Source organism: Pseudozyma hubeiensis (assembly GCF_000403515.1).
Source record: "Pseudozyma hubeiensis SY62 DNA, scaffold: PHS70, whole genome shotgun sequence".
In the NCBI taxonomy this organism is placed as follows: Eukaryota; Fungi; Basidiomycota; class Ustilaginomycetes; order Ustilaginales; family Ustilaginaceae; genus Pseudozyma; species Pseudozyma hubeiensis.
The window spans coordinates 281,435-300,088 of NW_012133852.1; the positions used below are offsets into that span (position 1 = coordinate 281,435).

Consider the following 18,654-nt stretch of genomic DNA (forward strand, 5'->3'; position numbering starts at 1 on the left):
TTCCGAGGTTGTGAACGGACGAAAGGGTAAAGAACCAAACCAACCGCGGTCTTGGCATCGTCTTGGTTGCTTGGCTTGGCTTGGCTTGGCTGAGCCGTCTTACAGTCGCCAAGTCCCGTTGTGCTCGTCCTGATTGCAGCCTCTCATGGCTTGGCATGGCATTCTTGCCCTCCTAGTCCGCTCGTGACCTGGCCGTAATGATCTCCCTGATTTGCCCTTCCCTGACTCGGTTCGTTCGCTGGTCTGCTGGTCCATGAACCCTCCTTCAGGTCCCCAGATCTTGGCATCTCGCCCTCGTGGTTACTTCCTCCTCGTCCTATATACCCTAGGCTCTTGAGACTTTCTTTACTTGTTCATCCCCTTTCCTCTCCGCCCATCGTCATCACCACCACCTTGTCGTAGCCAAACGTACCTGCTCCCTTAAGTGACCTCGCGCACCTCTCGCACCTAGCCAATCGACCCTAATCACCGCATCGCATCTTTGACACATGCTTCCTTCAGGATCCTCCAACATGTCCAGACCGCACTCTACCTACCCCTCGGCGCCATGGGCGTCCAGTAGCGAGCACCACAAGGCTCCCTCCCATTACCACCAGCAACAGCACCAGGCGCAACAGCCTCACCTCGTTCACTCGGCCTACTCTGCATCCGCTGGTCCTTCCACCTACCGCGCTCTCTCCAGCGGCCACGCAGCATCATCCAGCTCTGCGCCTCACCACTCGCATGCCCCGGACACCTGGGCGCATCGATCTGTCTCCGCCTCTGGCCCACCCACCTCGCCTCTGCCACCCACATATGCTTCAGCAGTGCAGGGTAACACCAACACATCGACCGAACAGCCCATCATCCGCACCACCCACGTCACCTCGGATGGCACTACCATCTACGCGGCCACAGGGCGCAAGCGCAAGCGTCTGCAAAAAGCCTGCGTCGCCTGCCACAAGGCCAAACGTCGATGCGACGGCGGTCTGCCCTGCTCCAACTGCGACTTTAGCGGTCGCACTTGCTGCTATTCGGACTCCAATGGCAAGATGGTGCTCCCCACCGCACGTGTGGCCAACGAAGCCGGTTCGTCTCCGGGTCCTGCTGGTCATCCCGGTGCTAGCCTCCACCCTCCCGAGGCGCTCACTCCTACCTACGGAGCTATCGCCTCGGCCTCCAGTCCCAACGGCAGCGAAATCTCTGGACGCGCTCGCGCCAACACTCTAAGCTCCAAGTCGAGTCCCATGTCGTTGCCTCGCATGGAAGGATTGCCCACCATCGATGATGTCGCGCCTGAACGCAGGAGGGACCTCATCAGCATCTTCTTCTCCCAGATTCACCCATTCAGCTGCGTCATGGACGAGATCTCTTTCCTGCGCGACCTCTCCACCTCCGAGGTGCCCGCCTACTTGCTCATGGCTATGTTCGCGCTCGCTGCTCGCTTCGAGCAGGGAATCAGCGAGGCTGAGCGCGAGCGTCGCTTTGCTCAGGGTGAGGCTTTTGCTCGCTCTGCCCGTCGCATGCTCCAGGAGGAGGACCAGGATGGCTTCACGCTTCTCGATCGCCCAGACGTCGATCTCGCCCTCACGCTCTGCTTCCTCGCCGCGCACGAATTTGGCATGGGCCGTCTTCAGCGTGCGCTGTCCTACTCGAACGACGCCGTGCGCATCATCGCCTCACTCAAGCTCGTCGAAGGTCAGCTGCCACCGGCCCGCAAGAACAACTATGGGCGCGACTCGTTCGCCTCATCGTCGTGGCCCCGTCGCGCCACCTGCGAGCGCCTCGTGCTGCTTGCGTGGACTCTCGACATGACCCTCGCCGCCCTAGCCTCCCAGACATCGAGTGTGCGCCGATCGGATGTTCTCGCTGCTGGTCGCAAGTTTGGCACCTCGGGTGACGAGGCGCGCGACGATGTTACCAAGTCGTTTGCTCGCCTTGCCGAGATCGCTACCGTTTTTGGTCTCGTGATCGATGCCAACGAGCCGTGCAGCAAGGGCGAGGAGGCGCTTCAGTCGTGGGCAGGTGCGCTCGTCGTCGAGCACAAGTTTGACGACTACAACATGAAGTCGGCCAGCCGTCTGCTCGAGGAGCCCGAGGCGAGCGCCGCCTCGCATCGCGCCTGGTTCTGGGCGCAGATGCACCTATTGGCAGAGTGCTCCGTCTTCCTCATGGAAGCTCGTCGCGCCGGTGGCCCTCAGGCTGACCGAGGCCAGCAAAAGGCGGCGCTGGACAACATCAACCTGATCTTGTCGGTGCTCAGCATCACGGGTCGCCGCAACCTGTTTGCCTTCCCTGCTCTGCTCATCTGCACGCAGTACAGCCGCGCTGCGCCCGATGCCTCGCGCTGGTGGGCCACGGCGCGTCAGTGCTGGAACATGTCTGAGCAGCAGATCGCCGACGCCGCTCGGTTTTTTGTCAGGCCCAGTAACGACGCCCCCTCCCCACGTCCAAGGGGCATGGGATCCGATGCCAGTGAGTCGTTGAAGCTCCCAAGGCTGTCCAGCTCGTCTACTGGGAGCAACTCGGGACGATCCAACGCTCTGCCTTCGATCGGCAGGCTTCCGTTGCCATCGCTGCGCCTCTCGCCTCCGCTGTTCCCCAAGGAGAACCGCTCGCCACGCAGCTCGTTTGGCTCCAGGAGCGATAACGGTGCGGGCGACAACGACGGCATGAGCAGTGGCAGCAGCCCGGACTCTTCCTCCATCTCGCCTCGCTCGGCTCCTTTGGAGGTCGGTTCGGATGAGTATGTTTCTGTGATCGCCAACCGCGGCTCGCGATCGCCCCCGCTGTCGTCGCAGGCCTTTACCAAGGATCCTCGCAGCTCCTGGTCGCCCATCTCGTCGTTGCGTGGTGAGAAGCGCACCATCTCCGCCATTTCCACTTGAGGGCTTGATTGTATAATTAGTATCTACTCTGCAAAAGAAGTTGATGTATCATTGCTACATTCTTGAATGGCGTGCTTGGGTCAGTGAGGATGTGCTATCGGTCGACGATGGATGTGCGTGCGTCTAGCTGTTGTCTGAAAACGATGCTGTGTGACTCTGTCCGAATGCGCCCAAGTGTCTCTATACGAAGGTGCACTATGGGGTAAACGAAAGTAGGTCGTGCGGAGCGCGAGGCTGTACTAGTTCCGAGTGTCTTTGACAGGCTACGATATACTACTGTGACGTTCTCAGTCCTGCATATCTGGTGTGTTTTGGCCAGATTTGGAGCAGGAGAAGTATGACCATTTGTCTAGCATTCATCGTCTGACAGGCGTCGAAACGATATGTAGAGTAGGAGCCCGCACTCACATCCCGACGGAACTCGTTGAATAATTTTCCGATCTGCAGGTTGCAGCACTCGTTCTGAGAAGGCTGTGTGCATTCTACGCACACTAGCGACACAGCCTTTTTCCGCAATTCAGCTTAGAGCAAGAGCCCCTTCGACATCGGTTCGGTTTCAAGCGAGGTGCGGATCGAAGCCAGCCGTGTGGAAGGTTCTTGATCACGCCCCCTTCATGAGAATGTGTCTTGGCGATGCAAGTGATATGGAGGAGGGACGCCGGTTGATTAGCCGCTCGGGAGGGCGTGGGCGGGTAAAGAAATGGATTTTCCCGATGCACGGTTCTACACCTACATATACGACGTGTCTTGGCACTACGGACATCGCCTTCATCCATCAACACACCTCGCCCTACTTCACTGTCGCTCAAGAGCTTCGCATCACCCCTAGTCCTACACACATCTACACCGCTTCAAAACCATCATAAAAACGGGAACAGCCATGGATGAAGTGACTGGTTTCCTCTGCGGTGGATGCTGCGCTGTCGTATGCACTCAGATCCAATACCTGATTTGCGGTACTCGTAAGTTCAACCTCTTTCAACTATCTTTGTTCTCCTTGACGCCAATGATACTGACAAGCTATCCCATTTACTGTCGATGAATGCGACACAGGTCAATACGGAGCAGACTCGACATGCTGTGACAACTGCTGTCGATTCAACTGCGGGTGGAAGAATGACGCAGCGTTGCCGGTGGAGGACTATCCTATCGCGAACAGTGAAGCTCAGGATAGGACGCAGACGGTGGATGGGACTGGAGCGAAGGGAGAAGATGCGCCAGCGCCAGCGCCGGCGTATGAAGCGACACCGCAGATGTCGACAGGATTGGCACAGTCGGATGCTGCGGCTGGGCACACGCTGACAGGGCCAACAGAATCGGCACCAGCGGCGACGACGGATGTCAAGACTTAAGGATAGTCGACTTCGTGATGCTCTGAAGTCAGCTGAGCGGAAGTCTCAGCTTGCAACTCCTCGGATCTGCAGATCGACTCATACCCACATCCTGCAATCTACAGTGTTGTCAGCAGTGTTGTCAGGTACACTCTAACGTTAGGTTCACCAGTCATTATTGTCTATACCACCGAAATCAGGCCTATCTGTGCTTTTGCTTGACTAGCATGATGGCCTTATAAGTTTGATCTATCTTCCTAACCAACATACTTGGTATGACTACCACTGACCACCACCTTATCATCCTCCTCCCTACCTCCCGGCTTCCTACACAAGATCTTTACATCAATGAACGCCAGATTCCTGCCCACTTTGTTGCTCGTGCCCCGAATGATCAGCAGATCGCCTTGCTTGGCGGCGCCGACGTAGGTGGCGTGGATGTCGACGGATACACCGCGGTTCTTGAATCGATCGGGCGAGGTGGAGGCGATGACGATGCCGCCGATCCAGTCGATGATGGTGGCCGAGGTGGAGCCGTGCAGGATGTTCTTGCTGTTCATGAGGGTGGAGGTGATGGGCACTTGGGCTTCGATGAAGCCGGGTGAGACGGACGTGATGGTCAACTGGAGGGAGGAGGAAGGAGGAGGTTGGGACGAGTCAGTATCGATCACTGTTGGGAGCTGCGACCGCCTACACCAACAGCCGACAAGGTAGAGCCATCGAATGGAGCAAGTTCAGTGTGATCGCAGTGCTTCAACTGAGAGCGTATCTCTATCCACGCCAATGATTGGTCGTCCGGCCTGCTAACCACTTACATCGGAGAGAAGATACTTGTAGATCGGATTGTTATCCAATACCTGCTTCTGCAGCTCGTTTATCATCTCAAGCGTCACCGCGCCCTCGACGGCCGAAGGATTCGCCGCTTCCGACATCGTGGTTGTATCGTTTCGCTAGGAATGGTGGTGTTCCAATATGATGATGAAGTGTTGTTTCCAGCCGACTTATTCCTAACGTTTGCCCCACATCGAGAGCGCGTTTCCCAAAAAGCAATTCCCACGTTGCAGAGCGTGGGGGACAAAATGATGTTAGCGGCAATTTTGATGGTGTAACACGACTTGAATTATAAGTGTTCGGATGTCGGACTGCGCCTCCACCGTTCACGGAGCACGAAGGTTTTGGACCCTGCCTTGCTTCTTCCAGACCTAGGACAAGACACCTTTTTGCCGACACAAGCAAGCGGGCTGCCATCACGAGCATGTTCTCGTCCGCTGCTGGACCTTTTCAGCAACAGCTTCCGTCGAGCAGGTCTCAGACGCCGTTTCAGCGCCTCAAACCAATATGCGTGGAACTCCTCTCACTCGCAGGACGTCGAACCACAACAACACCATCGCAAACACAGCCCGTGGTAGCATGTTTGCGTCGACTCAAGAGCACGCTTCGAGCGCTTCTCTCCGACAGTAATGCAGACTCCAGGAACTTTCAAGCGTCGGCTGCGTCCTCATCAAAGCTGATCCCTTCCGGCGTGGAACCGACCCTCTCGCCATCCCTCATCAGCTATGTCTTCTACCCACTTTCGGAACTCATCAACTCTGCACCAAAGGGAATCACCAGCTTTCCGGACTCGATAGCGGAAGAGGTGCTCGAGGTACTGTCGGCGCTGTGCAGTCAATGGTGGACCAGCTGGGCGCCTGTCGATGCGGAAAGCAAGCATCGGCAGGTGTGGTGCGATCTCGTGATTCTGTCAAGCTCGGTGCTGGGCTCCCCGACTAGCAAAGCTGGAACAGATCTTGGACCGCAGCTGAGGCATGGCGACGAGGTCAAAGTAGCAGCACTGAGAGTTCTAGATGAGCTCCTTGCGCCTCGATTCAAGTCTCTTTGTTCAGCAAGTGCCACAAGAAATGGAAAGAATCGAGAATTCGAGTGGGAATGGGATGGCGTATCAGAGCTCCCGATGATGGACGATCAGCCAGCAGCCACAGCGAAACAGGAAGGATCATCCTCATATCGATCTGAAGGCGCCATGGTTCTCGTGTGCCCTACTCCAGCACACCTTTCATACGCTGCATCAGAAAGGGTCGCAAAGGGAGCTATCAGCTTTGTCTTGTCAACCTCCTTCGCCATCGCCGAATCCTCTCCAGAGTCTACGGAAGTGCGAACAGCCGCTATCAATGTCGCCCGTCACGCGCTACTGCTTTGGATCGGAGGAACCTGCACGCTTCCTTCAACGAGCCCGGGAGCCTTTCAACCAGATGTCCCGCCTCTACACCATACCGACCTCTCTCCATCCTCATCTACTGGCTCGAGCTCTGACAGCACATCAGCCCAGATCGCGACAGCTCAGCGACTACGTCCGCTCCTTCCCGGTATCACATCTTCGCTGACACGACTTGCGACGAGTCGAGTCAAGTCAAAGCAGGTTGGTTCGAAAATTAAACCCACTCCGAGCCCTGTTGCTACGTCAGCGATCGAGTTGCTCGGCGATCTACTCAGGGCTACCATCTCGGACCAGACTTTGCAGGACATCATCGTTCAGCACGAGCCCATCACTCAGCTTCGCTCTCGTACAGCCAGTGTGGATACGACGATTCCAGTAACCGACCTCGAAGACTTTGCCGACGCGCGACTCGGTGACGACCTCAGCTCGTCTTCAGCAGATGCGGACGTATCGAAAGAGCAAGATCTACGACCCGATGGATCAGCGCAAGAGGCGGACTCACCCGGGTCAGCTCTAAACAAGGATGCTCAGTGGGCTCTGTCAACACTAGCACAGGTCCATCTAGCGCTCAAAACGTTCTCCCCGCTCACACAACCTTCGCTCCCCGGAACAATGCTGCCATCCTCCGTTCACTCATCTGTCCAGATCTCTCTCCTGCGCCTCGCAGTGGCTCTGCTGTCCGAATGTGCAAGCTCCTTCCGGTGGCTCGACGAGCAGTTAGCAGGGATGGAACGTCTCGATACCAACGGGGACAGAAGCGCGACTTTGGAAAGCACAAATTCGTCCAGCATCACGACGCTGCTATCTTGGCTCATCGATCTTGCCTCAAAGGTGAATTTAGACACAGTGTCGAAGAATACAAGAGCAGCTTTCGACGCTTTGCAGCAGAGAGCGATGACAAGCAAGGGTGTGTCGAGCCTCGTTCAACTTGGCAACGGATCGATGCTGTGGAAGGTGCTCGTACAGGCATTCGACAGTCTGCCGTCAGCGATCACAGCACAGAACGACGCTAGCGTCTCCAGGCTCACTCTGCGCATAAGCACCAGCCTCGACCTTCTACAGCGACAAATGGGCCGAGACAGTCTCAACGTATCGGTCGGACTGGCAAAGCTGGCCCAGGAGATGCAAGGCGCATGCGTGCGCCTACTTCCTCCTCTGAGGATAGACAGACTCGAACACGTCGAAGAAACACCCACACTGTCCACATCCACCACATGGCGACTGCAACCCATCTTCTCTGGTCTGGAAGCAAGCACATCCAGCCACATCAGCAAGATGTTCTACGATCTCGGACGTGCTCTCGCCCACTCGCTTGTCAACGAGATCAAACGAGCCCCGGATAGCATTAAGATCGACTACAATCATATGTTTTCGCTGATCACATTTCTGGCGGAGAGAGCTGCTCGGATGAGGTCTATCCGGCTGGATGCTAAGGGCGCTGAGGGTGGCGCTAACGCAGATGCACGGATGAGGGAGGAGAGCTTGACGTCGCTCTTGGTGGCAGCGGACATGCTGCGTGGTGTCAGCAGCTGTTTGGACAATCTGGAGCTCGGAGTGCAATTCAGTGCGATGGGAGCTGGGGCAGGGCAGGCGAGCAAGCAGGCGAGAAAGGTGGCGCATAGGTTGGCGAAGAAGGTGTTTGGGCTGGTGATGGAGATGCTGGATGGGGATGCGGAGGAGGCAATTCGATCGAGATCTGACTCGGTTCGCGCCTCCGATGTGGTAGAACAGGATGCGGCTGATACGACCACAGAATCTTCCGAACTACTCTCCATCGAGAATGCGTCCGGATCAACCCTAGTGGAGCGAGTCAAAGGCATCTCACTGGCCACCACGGACATCTCCTCCTCCACCCCTGCACGACACGGTCCCGCCCTCGACCTTGCCTTCGTCCAAGCAGCCGACTTGACGAAACCCTCCACCTCGACTCAGACCTCCAACCAGCTCTCCCTTCAACACCGCTTCCGACAAGCCGAACAGAAAATCGACCAGTCCAATGCTCTGCTATTCTCTCTGCTCTCCAGCACGTCGAAGCTTCTCGGCCAATCGTTCCGGTGCCTCCTTCTTCGAGGAGCCTACCCCCTGATCAGCGGCATGTCAGCTTCCACCACCGCCTCATCCGACCTGGTCCGTCAATCGTCTGTTTCGGCGGTCAAAGACATTGCATTCTATACGGCCTACGCCGACGTCAAGAACTGCCTGCTGGATCATGCGGATTACATCCTGGGTGCTGCGTGTCAGAGGTTGATCTCGGGACTGGATGAGGAGCTACGTGCTATTGCAGCGGGTGACGCGCTGATCAGTGACCGGCCTTCAAGGTCGATGACGCGAAAAGGGGATGCGGGGAGGCAATTGGTGGTACTGCCACTGATCTCGGCTCAGAGAGCACCGTTCGTGCTGGTGGAGATGATCAGGGTGTTGGGAAGCGAGATCATCCCGATGGTGGAAGACGCGATCGACGAGATCTTGGATGCCATGGATCGGTTTCATCATCACCCGACAATTTGCGACGGACTGCTTGCGGTGCTCGACTCGATCTTGGAGACTATGGCGGTCGAGCAGACGAGCAAGCTGCCAGCTCCGAAGAAGGTTAGGATGATCGATGCTGTTGCGCGGGAGATGAAACGAGATGAAGTGGATGTCTTCAAGTCGTGGCTTGAGGCACGTCGCCGCGAAGCGAGGGTGTTCGACGATACGTCGACATCCGAGCAGCGGGATGAAGCGGAGGAAGAGAAGAAGGAAGACGAAGAGGACAAGCCGACCAAATCGCAACAGGTCGCGACGCAGATCCTCAACAAAGCCAGCATGTTCTTGACCCACCCTTCGCCTATCCTCCGCACGCGTGTGCTTCGTCTACTCCAACACGGCGTAGAGACCCTCGCTCCTCAGGACAGGACATCCGAACTGCTACCGATCATCAACGGCGCTTGGCCCTTCGTCATGACCCGCCTGGGTGCATCCTACTCCAACTCCAAAAGCTCAACTTCAACCCGACTGGAACCGATCATCGATCTGACTCCATCCAGCAAGGGCGCAAAGGCGAGGGAGAGGGACGAACAGTGGTACAGAAGGTGCGAGGAAGCGTTGGTGGAGAGGGATGCAGGGGTGTGGGTGGCAGCAGCGAGGTTTGTGGAGGCGGCGGTGAAGGGGGTCCCTGACTTTGTGGGCAAGAGGGTGGTGGAGGAGGCGTGGCCTAGGTTTGAGGTGTTGTTGAGCTTGATACGGTGGAAGTTCGGAAGGGCGGGGAGGGAAGCGGACCCGACGCATGATTCGAGACGAGTGACAAGTTTGATGGCCGGAGATCAGCGACAAGCTCTGCTCGAATCAGAACGGCACACCGGCTCCTCGGCACCGATCCAATCACTCCTTCAATCCTCATCGTCACCCCATGCATCCTTACCCACATCGACCACACACTCGCACATCGACCAACCCTTCATTCTTCCCTCCACCTCCAGCCTCCCCGCTCAACTCACACTCTGTATCATCACCACGCTCACCAGCGTTGTCCGACACCTCAACGCGCGCATGCCAGACGACGCAGCGTGGTCCATCACCACCCACCCTTACCTTTTGGGGCTGCTGGACGCACGTCAACCACCCACCATCCTACGCGCCGCAGAGGACATGTATATCGAGCTGGGCAAACGGAATCCACATGCGACGAGTTGGGCGGTCAAAGCTGCCTTTCCCACCGCTACTACGGTCGACGTGGAGACGCCGTGTTACATGCATCATGCGAGGGCCAAGGTGCACAGGGAGACGGTGCATCATTTGTTGGATTGCTTTGCGGAGTTCTGATACATGGAGGATGCGGTGCGGATGGCGGGGCGGACCTCGTAAACTAGCGATCTAAAGATTCAAAGAGAGACTACTGCGTGTCAAGTGCTGGTAGAATGCTTTTTGTGTTTGATGCGTACCTCGGAGGAGAGAACGCGTAGCGACAAGGATGTTCCAACTTTGTCAAAAGTGGCTCAGAGGACGTCCATGGTGGTCCTATCAGCTGCGAGGGGAAGGTCATTCTTGAAATGATGCTCCATCTCAGCTTTTCCCACTTCGTCTCCACTTCTCTCAACCAACGGCTGTATGTCGCCGACCGGCGTAGTCGGGAACCTCTTTCGCGACTCAGTTCCAGCCGCTGTGTGCTGCTGAGCCTGGTCCAATTCGTGGGTGGCGATGCAGCTCGGCTTTCGCACATCGTCCTCCATAGCTACGAGGTAGTCCTCCTCTGTGCAAACGCAGATGGATGGCGCCGTGGTGATGCCTTCGTGCACTGACTCGAGCTTGACTCGATCGAGATCATCAGAAAGCTGCGGAGGGGTGACGGGAATGTTAGTCGAGATAGAGTCGTTCGGCACCAAGTGGTATGAATGGTGATCGGCTTGTTCCGCGTTGCGTGCCTGATCATCATAGCAGAGCGCTGGCCTCTCTTTGATGTGTGTCACTGAGCAACACTGCTCGTAGCAGGATCGGACCGCTTCGGGATAGGTGATCAACATCAATACGAGCCGGGCATATTCAAGCATGGCCCAGCTCAGGGCAAACATTATGGCAATAGCTACGAGCAGGTTGGAAGGTCGAGGACTGGCGCTGCCACATTTGAGGTCCAGCGAGTCGATGATGAGGGTGGCTTCAAGGTCGCCCTGACCAATCGCGTGAGATGCTGCGAAAGGGAGGGCAAGGATACAAAGGGCGACGAGGCACCAAGAGTAGGCTAAGCTGGCTGAGCTGGCTGAGCTGGCTGAGCTGGCTGACACCGCCGTCATCTTAGCAGATGCTCAGCGAGACGACGAGAATGGCAGAGTTCAAGATTGCGTCAGTGAACGAGGCCGATTTTGAGCAGGAAGTCAATGGAGTCTCAAGAATAGGTACAGTTGCCCGGTCTGGACGGTGGAGGACGGTCGGTTCAGAAGCACAGTGGAGGGGCTGGACTCAAAAGTCACAGAAGAGTGTGGTGGCAGTTCCCTCAAAATTCCAGTAAGTGCGAGACGAACGGTGAGCGCAGCCCACGCGAAATCCCAGGGTGGAATTTTCAATCATACTGAATTGGGAGCTGGGTCGGAAATCGAGAGAATTTGACTCAGCCTCTCAGCAATGTGAATTGCCCGCAGATGGCTTTCACAAAGCGGCTCAGCATGGCTGCCGTTCAGGATGAGGTTGGTTCAGCGTCCGCTCTGAACGCATTTCAGTTGAGAACGAGGCTCGCCCTGGCATAAAAACACAAAGTTCGGTTCGGCTAGTGTCGACATCGCTCGGTTGACGGAGACGCAGCATTGCCAATGCAACCCTAAGCTCGCCAAGCCGCGAGCTGCAGGTACGAGAACGTTCGGATCTAGAATCTAGAATCTAGAATCTTGGTCACGGCTTGTGCTGGAGGCTAGGGCGGTAACGCCTGCAGGCGTCCGGGTCAATTTAGAAGCTTGTAGTCCCGGCGAGCACGAGCTAGGTGAGCATCTTGCATCCGTTCCAGCCACGCCGCAAGCGAACGCAACAATGCACGTCGCCTGCCGCTTGGGATGTCTTTCGCAAGCGTGTGTCTCTGTACGATGCATCACCGTCAAAAACTTCGGTTTGCCGTCCTTCCCGGTGTGATTCTTTCGGCACAGGGAACGGCGCGCATGACGTCTTGCCGAAGATGGACAACGGATGCTTCACGACCGAAGCTGCTTAAAAAAGCCGTTCCGACGGATGCACGATCTCGATTTAAGACTCAGCCTATTTCGAAACCTCAATTTGCCGTAACGAGCCCCGTCCATCTGCGCGATTCAATCAGCTGCCTGCCACCCTGTCGCCGTTGAGGCTGTACTCGGGTCGAAACTTCCCCGCTGCACAGAACTTCGCCGCAATAGAAGCACCAAGAGTACTGTTACCATGCTCGGTCCTGCTCGGTCGGGTTCCTGATCGCAACTTCAGGCTCCGCAACCTCCGGCCGAAGGCCATTTAAATTTATCCGAATCATTGCCGCTGCGTGACAGACAACGTGTATCGACGAACAGCTCTTTGCTTGGCAGTGAGGACACCTTTGGAGCATCAGGCGCAAAGTACTTTCTCAGCGACCGACTCTTTCGCTGTCGTGCAAAGCGCCAATGGTGCACATCGATCCGGAACTCGAAAAAAAAAGTAAACAGAATAAGAAAAATCGCTAAGTGAGACAAAGTGACATGCTCGCCCTGTCTGTTTCCGCGCGCGTGTCTCTCCAACAACGGAAGCGGTCGCTTTAGCGCATCTGTCCGACATCTTCCGGGCAAGATGCCTTCGGACTACACTCGCCGGTCCGTCGGAAAAGCGACCATACATCGTCGGGTAGACTAGCATAGCTTTGCATGGCGCGCTGCAGTCCGCAAATGTCCCATCACTCAGGTCGAGAGACGGAACCAGACGGAAAATCGGCCGGGAAAAAAGCTGCCGCTGCGCTCGTCTGTCATGAACAAACCATCTACTTTCCGACAGTTCCCACGCCGATTTCCAGTAGCGCAAGATACCGTCAAGTAGCCGAGCTCTCTCGACTCTGATCTAGAAACCAATCCAAGCCGTTCGTGTCGGCCGTCGTTGAGAGCGACTCCACGCAGTTCTTTAAGCTGCAAGGTGCTTTCCATGGTCTCCATTCCACTTGCCCTCATGCGCCTTGTCTCTACGACGTCGAACAGGGAGCAGATGATGGATTCGATCCGTTCATATCATGTCAGTCTAGGCACGCGCTGGTCCGCACCGGAATGCGGCGATTATTTACGACGCTTCGATGAAGCAGACGGCGTCGCTCGAATCTTTTCGGATTCAAAACCAAAGCCCGCCTGCAAAAACTCCGTCCAACATCGCCTCGTCGTCAAGATTCATGCAAATCCTGTACGATCCTTTTCGGCGATCGAGCTGTGTCTCCGCGGATCGTGAACCTCATGGCACGACGAGAGACATCCTCTTGCAGTTCTGAGCCGGAGATGTCCACTTGGCATCTGACGTACCACCCTTGCTGATCTGTTTACCTGTCATTCACGCCCCTTCTTGTTCTAGCGCGCATCGAACCGTTCGGCTGGCGCGAACCGAGAATGTGGCAAACCAGGGCGCAGGCTTCTCTGCTTCTCCGGCTTGTCTTCGGTCTTCTCCATGCGGTGAGTCTATCGACGGAGAACTCTCCCTTCCCCCCGTGTTCCATCCAGTTGGTGTGTGTATGCGTCCACCACCGGATGCTGAGACTCAAACCCGCAGATCTCTTCCCATCCGCCTTCGACTTCGTCCACGAGTGTCCTTCGCGTACAACATCGTGCACGGCTTTCACGAGTCAAACTCTCTCTCTCGAAGCATTGGACTGCAGACTTCGGCAGGACAGAAGTGGATGCCCTCGAAACATTGACGCTCACAGCATTCTGCACCGTGTTCGTCTGCCTCTCGGCTGAATCACCTCACACCGGTAAAACTTCTTCATCACGCCGGCACAAGCTCACTTTATTATACTTCCCGCCGTTGATAGTCCTGCCATCCCTGCTTGCGCTCCTCGTCCTGCTAGTTTTTGTGCCGTCGCCTCCTTCCTTGCCTCCCCAATTCATCTCTGAGGATTCCCGCCCTCCCGAAACTGGTCCACGCGACTTGTCTGCAAGCGGAACATTCAGTTCATGCCCGGCACAGTTGCTCATCACACGGCATCTTCTTCCACACGGACCACTCTCAGATTCAGTCTTAGCACTGTCATCTGGCCGGTCCTTCTCCTGCCAGGAGCCAGTTTGCTTCCTTCATCAACCATCCACATCGCCATGCAGCTCCAACCTCCTTTCTCCAGCGCCCACCACCTCGCTTCTCAGACACCACTGCAGCCGCTTCTTCCTCTCCTCGACCCACGTCCTCGCACCGTTTGCGCTATATCGCTCTTCTCTTCTCGCTGACAACCGATTCCTGCGCCCCTCGCCCACTCATCAGACGCGCCGTATCGTTCTGCAGTTGTGCACCACCAGTCGGCGAGTCAGCAACCCTTCCGCAATACTTACGCCCCGCCATCGTACTGGTGTAGACGACTCACAACGCTTGCAGTCACTTCAGCATCTTTTCGCAGTCCACTGAGTTGTATTTGTACGCTGCCGAGCCGACATCTTCACGTCCCAGACATCCTATCATTCTTTACATTCGCTGCTTTGACGACCTCGCTCAACAGCACAGCTTCCTATCTCGGAGCGCGATTTGACGCTGCAAAGACTCACTCCACCCAGGGCCTCGGAGCGGCTGCCGCGGCATCTGCGATCGTCGATATCACCTGACGTTTCTCCCTCTGCCACTCGGTGGGTGGGATCGCCTATGTCCATCATTGTTCGTCCTCCTCAAGTCGGGATGGAGGTAGCGTCGAGCACGACATGACGGACAGTAGAGTGGGAGAAGTACTGGCACTCATGACGTCTACTAAAGCACATGCAGACCCATCACCTCATCGGAACAAAAGGCCCGCTTCTCATTCGACCCTACCCATCGACAAAACGTGGCGAAAAGTGCTTTGTTTGCTGCGCCCACCATTGCGGCAGGTGCAACATGTGAAAGTGCAGCCCTCCGCCACAACGTGGTGCTGGCCGATCTTGGTCGACGGCAAACGTCTGCACCGTCTCGACATTCTCGAGTCGGGTGCACGTCAGAGATCCGAGCGAGACTCACGATCGACGCCCACACCACCTTCATCTCGACCAGCAGGGTCGACGCGTGAAGCCCACTCGAACAGCCACTTTGCTGTCCCGACAGTCCGGCAGCCAAACACAGCACACGACGGATCAGCTATTCCTACCGCACAACTGGAGAGCAGAGCGATAGAGCACAGGTGAGTCTCGAAAAGCTCTGGTGTCGTTCGACTTGGCGTCGCCCTTGGTGGAAGACGTGGCATTCATTTTCGGGAGGTTGTTCCCGCTCTGTCGGATCTCACTCGAATCTTGCTCGGTTGCCTGATAAAAAGGAAGCAACGCAGGACAGCTATCGCAGTCATGGACTGGAAAGGCGCCCTGGGAGTCGACGCTACGAGTGTTGCACCAGCGTAGCAATGCCATTGGAGATAGAGCGAAGAACTCTTCTCAAGCTTGCACTGTCTCGGTGCTATTTGAAGCGACTGGAGAGATGCACCCCCCTTCCTCCCCTCCAGTGGCCCACCCCTCTCTATATGCTCCCAAACCCCGCGTCCGCTGCCTCAAAGAACCTCTCAGATCGTTTGCATCCCTCTGACACCTAAGACATTCCACTCCTCTCACCCGTCCTTCCAAAATGGTGCCTACCAGCTCACAGCCCACATTCAAGCTCATTCTGACCCAGGAACCGACCACAGGCGCAGCTTTCGAAGAAAACCTTCTCGGACGGATCGGACTCGCACCGCCTCTCATCCTCGAGCTCGAGATGACCAAAGATGGTCAGGTGCAAGATGCCTCTGCCGAGCTGCCTTTTCTCATCTGTCAATGCACGCTGCTGCGAGAAGACGGTTCTGGTGCCGACATGTTGGATCGACAAACAGCAACAACAACGCCGGCCACGGGATCGACGTTGATGCCGCCGCCAACGCCTTCGCGACGTAGAGGTCGTCGTTCGAGCGGCAACCGACGCGCTGGCTCTCCTAGATTGTCCGGTAGCGCTGAAGCTATACCTGGTTCCTCCACCACGTCTACATCCGGGTCGGCTTCACCGACGTTGCTGAGGATGCTTTACGGTACCATCGTCGCAGGTCCCCAATCTTTTCAACCGCTTCGCGGGGGGCAAGGTGAAAAACCATACTTATTCTTCCCCGAAATCAGCATTCGTACGCCTGGAAGGTTCAAGATTCAATGCAGGCTGATGCGTCTCGCCCTGTAAGTCTTTCACCCTCTCTCTCTCGAGAGTGAATTTCACGAAGATGATTTGATCCATAGTACTGACTTGCTTGCCATACCTTGTTCACGTCACAGGCCCGGGATGAATCCTTCTCAAACAGGCGTCCTAGCATCGGTAGAGACAAACCCCTTCCAAGTGGTCCAAAGAACCGACTACTCGGCTCCTTACATAACGGACATTTCGCGTCACTTTGCACGTCAAGGCGTATCGCTGTTGCTTCCGCCGGGCGTGTCCGCTGATTGACACCCCGTCCAGGTTGCATCTGACGGCTTTCTTGTCATCCGTCTCATCTGAATACAAACTGAAAGAGATTCACATCATGATGACTTTCCCCTTGAGCCCTTTCGACAGTGTGCAAAGCTGAAATGAGTCGGCGCCAAAGCAAAGCTAGACCAGTCATTGCGACGGCAAAGCATTGGTTCGGATACAGCAGATGTTCTTCTCGTACGCAAAACATGAGTCCAGCACCGATGGAAACCCAAAAAAGAAAAATCGTGCAGATGAAACCAACCCATAAAAAGCGATGCTTGGTGACTGGGACCAGCCAAACCAATTCACAAAAGACACGTCTTTTTGCTTGAAAATCGCAAGCCTCTGAACTTTCGGAATGAGCCTCGCCCACTTTCTTTCTGTGGACCGGATCGACACACCTCAGTCTACTGAAGCAGTGGCTGCTTCGACCACAAACGTGGGTCAATGGATGTCGATAATGCTCGAGATTGCATATTGGAAGAATGCTTTTGGTGGACCTGCAGAGTGGTCCTGAGAAACCGGTTCTTGAGTCGTGTGCTTGGGTCTTTTGGACCCTACGAGAGACAATTAGTTTTGTTGAGGATCGGAACATGATAACTGGACTGCCGCTTCATTCCACATTGTTCATATCGTCGGTGGAGGCGGTCAAAGAGTCTGGTTGCTCCTGCCTCTTGCGAATGTCGTTCCTCACGGGCACCTGGATGCCTTGGCGAGCGAGGCACTTGGCGAGCTCGGTCGACTCAGTCATTCCAGGGAAACGTCGTGGACTGTAGATCGTGAACGGCTCGGTGAGCGCTTCGGCGAGAATGTGGCCGCTAGCAGACGCAGGTCCCATGCTCGGTGGTCCGAGGGCCAACAGCTTGAATGCGAGGCGGAACGGCCCTTCCTGACGAATGCTGAGATCGGTGAAGACGAAGAAGCAGGCTCTGGAACCATCAAGATCACGAGCGACGTTGGCGCTGGCGACCAAGCGGCCTTCGAGCATGCGTGTCCACGGATACGATGGATCGTTGGTCTCTACGAGTACTGCTTCCGTATGCGTACCAGTCACGGGGTCCTCCTTGTAAAGAGAAACTTGCAGGACGAGGTTGGAGCTATTTTCGGCTCTGTGAACGATGGAGCGTTGTTGTGTCATCGTCTTTGTCAGCGTGCCAAGATCACATGTGCATCTAGCGGTATCGGAAATCAACTCACTCTTCGTCTTCAGTGCCGTCTGGGCTTATGATGCGTAGCTGCAGGATAGGCAAAGGGTCCAAAGGCCGTTTGTCTTTGCTTCCGAGACCGCAGAGCCGCCCCTGTTGCGGCTGCTGGCGGATGATCAGTTTATATTGCCTGCGATGAGACGGAGAAAAATGACGGTCACGGAGCGCAAATGATCAGTTTACGGACAGATCAGCGTCAGTGTGATGGCGGTCAAGCGTGACTTACCAGTGACGACTTGAGTGTTGCGGCAGTTCCGAAAGCTTAGGCGGAGGCGCCAACGGTGCTGTGCGCAGATTGTGTAGCTGCTCTCTTTCGTTGTCGGAAGTGAAGATGGGAGGAGCAGCTCGTTTGGAATGATGATGGCGAGGTCCCAATGCGGGAATGGATTGATAAGCCGGAGCAGGAGCAAGACTGCGGTACGAATGCTCAGAGTATGGTGAGTAAGGAGAATCTGAAGAGCCACTCAGACGATCCATGCTCTGCATGCTCGTAGAAGCAAGTCTGGTGGATTGCCTCGAGCCCGGAGGTAGCGAAGGCGCTGGAGGCTGCGACGATTCGCCTCGCAATTGATACTGTAGGCCTCCACCACTTTTCGGGGCAGGAAGGATTGGCGGGCGCATGCTGTGACCATCAGTGCTGGTGTCATGGTGTTGTCGGCTGGACACGCGAGATCCTGTGGGCTCCGATGTGTCGGTGGCCTTTCTGAATTCAGACGATGACGGCCTGTCGAGAGCAGACTGCTGTTGATCGTTTTCGTGAGGGGGTCGATTCGAAGCAGAATGCTCCGCGCTAAGGCGATCTTCTAGGCCGCTCATCGTCTCGAGACGACCTGACGTTGTGCTCGAAGTGGTTGTGAATAGTCGAGAACTGCGGCCCGATGCATCAGTCGGATTGGGTATCGACATGTCGCTCAGCTTGTCGCGTCGCGACAGGTGAATGCTAAGCTGACAACGAAAACCCGAAGCCG

The 18,654-nt window shown here is 56.0% G+C and overlaps 5 protein-coding genes across 5 annotated transcripts; 2 read left to right on the plus strand and 3 right to left on the minus strand.

Annotated features, from left to right (window-relative positions):
- Window positions 1-512: 512 nt before the first annotated feature.
- On the plus strand, window positions 513-2,867 carry PHSY_007504 (C6 transcription factor; the record flags this gene model as incomplete). The annotated part of the gene is made up of 1 exon (XM_012338098.1): window positions 513-2,867. The coding sequence occupies one exon, from the start codon at window positions 513-515 to the stop codon at window positions 2,865-2,867; it is 2,355 nt and encodes a 784-aa protein (XP_012193488.1).
- A 94-nt stretch (window positions 2,868-2,961) lies between these two features.
- Window positions 2,962-5,130, minus strand: PHSY_007505 (hypothetical protein; the record flags this gene model as incomplete). The annotated part of the gene is made up of 3 exons (XM_012338099.1): window positions 2,962-3,062; window positions 4,515-4,821; window positions 5,014-5,130. 3 exons carry the CDS (start codon window positions 5,128-5,130, stop codon window positions 2,962-2,964), a joined length of 525 nt encoding a protein of 174 aa, XP_012193489.1.
- Window positions 5,131-5,453: 323 nt separating this feature from the next.
- Window positions 5,454-10,214, plus strand: PHSY_007506 (HEAT repeat protein; the record flags this gene model as incomplete). Its single annotated transcript, XM_012338100.1, has 1 exon — window positions 5,454-10,214. One exon carries the CDS (start codon window positions 5,454-5,456, stop codon window positions 10,212-10,214), a length of 4,761 nt encoding a protein of 1,586 aa, XP_012193490.1.
- Window positions 10,215-10,387: 173 nt separating this feature from the next.
- PHSY_007507 (hypothetical protein) lies at window positions 10,388-16,344 on the minus strand (the record flags this gene model as incomplete). Its single annotated transcript, XM_012338101.1, has 3 exons — window positions 10,388-11,076; window positions 15,169-15,322; window positions 16,291-16,344. 3 exons carry the CDS (start codon window positions 16,342-16,344, stop codon window positions 10,388-10,390), a joined length of 897 nt encoding a protein of 298 aa, XP_012193491.1.
- A 750-nt stretch (window positions 16,345-17,094) lies between these two features.
- PHSY_007508 (hypothetical protein) lies at window positions 17,095-18,502 on the minus strand (the record flags this gene model as incomplete). The annotated part of the gene is made up of 3 exons (XM_012338102.1): window positions 17,095-17,590; window positions 17,679-17,816; window positions 17,913-18,502. The coding sequence occupies 3 exons, from the start codon at window positions 18,500-18,502 to the stop codon at window positions 17,095-17,097; spliced, it is 1,224 nt and encodes a 407-aa protein (XP_012193492.1).
- Window positions 18,503-18,654: the final 152 nt, after the last annotated feature.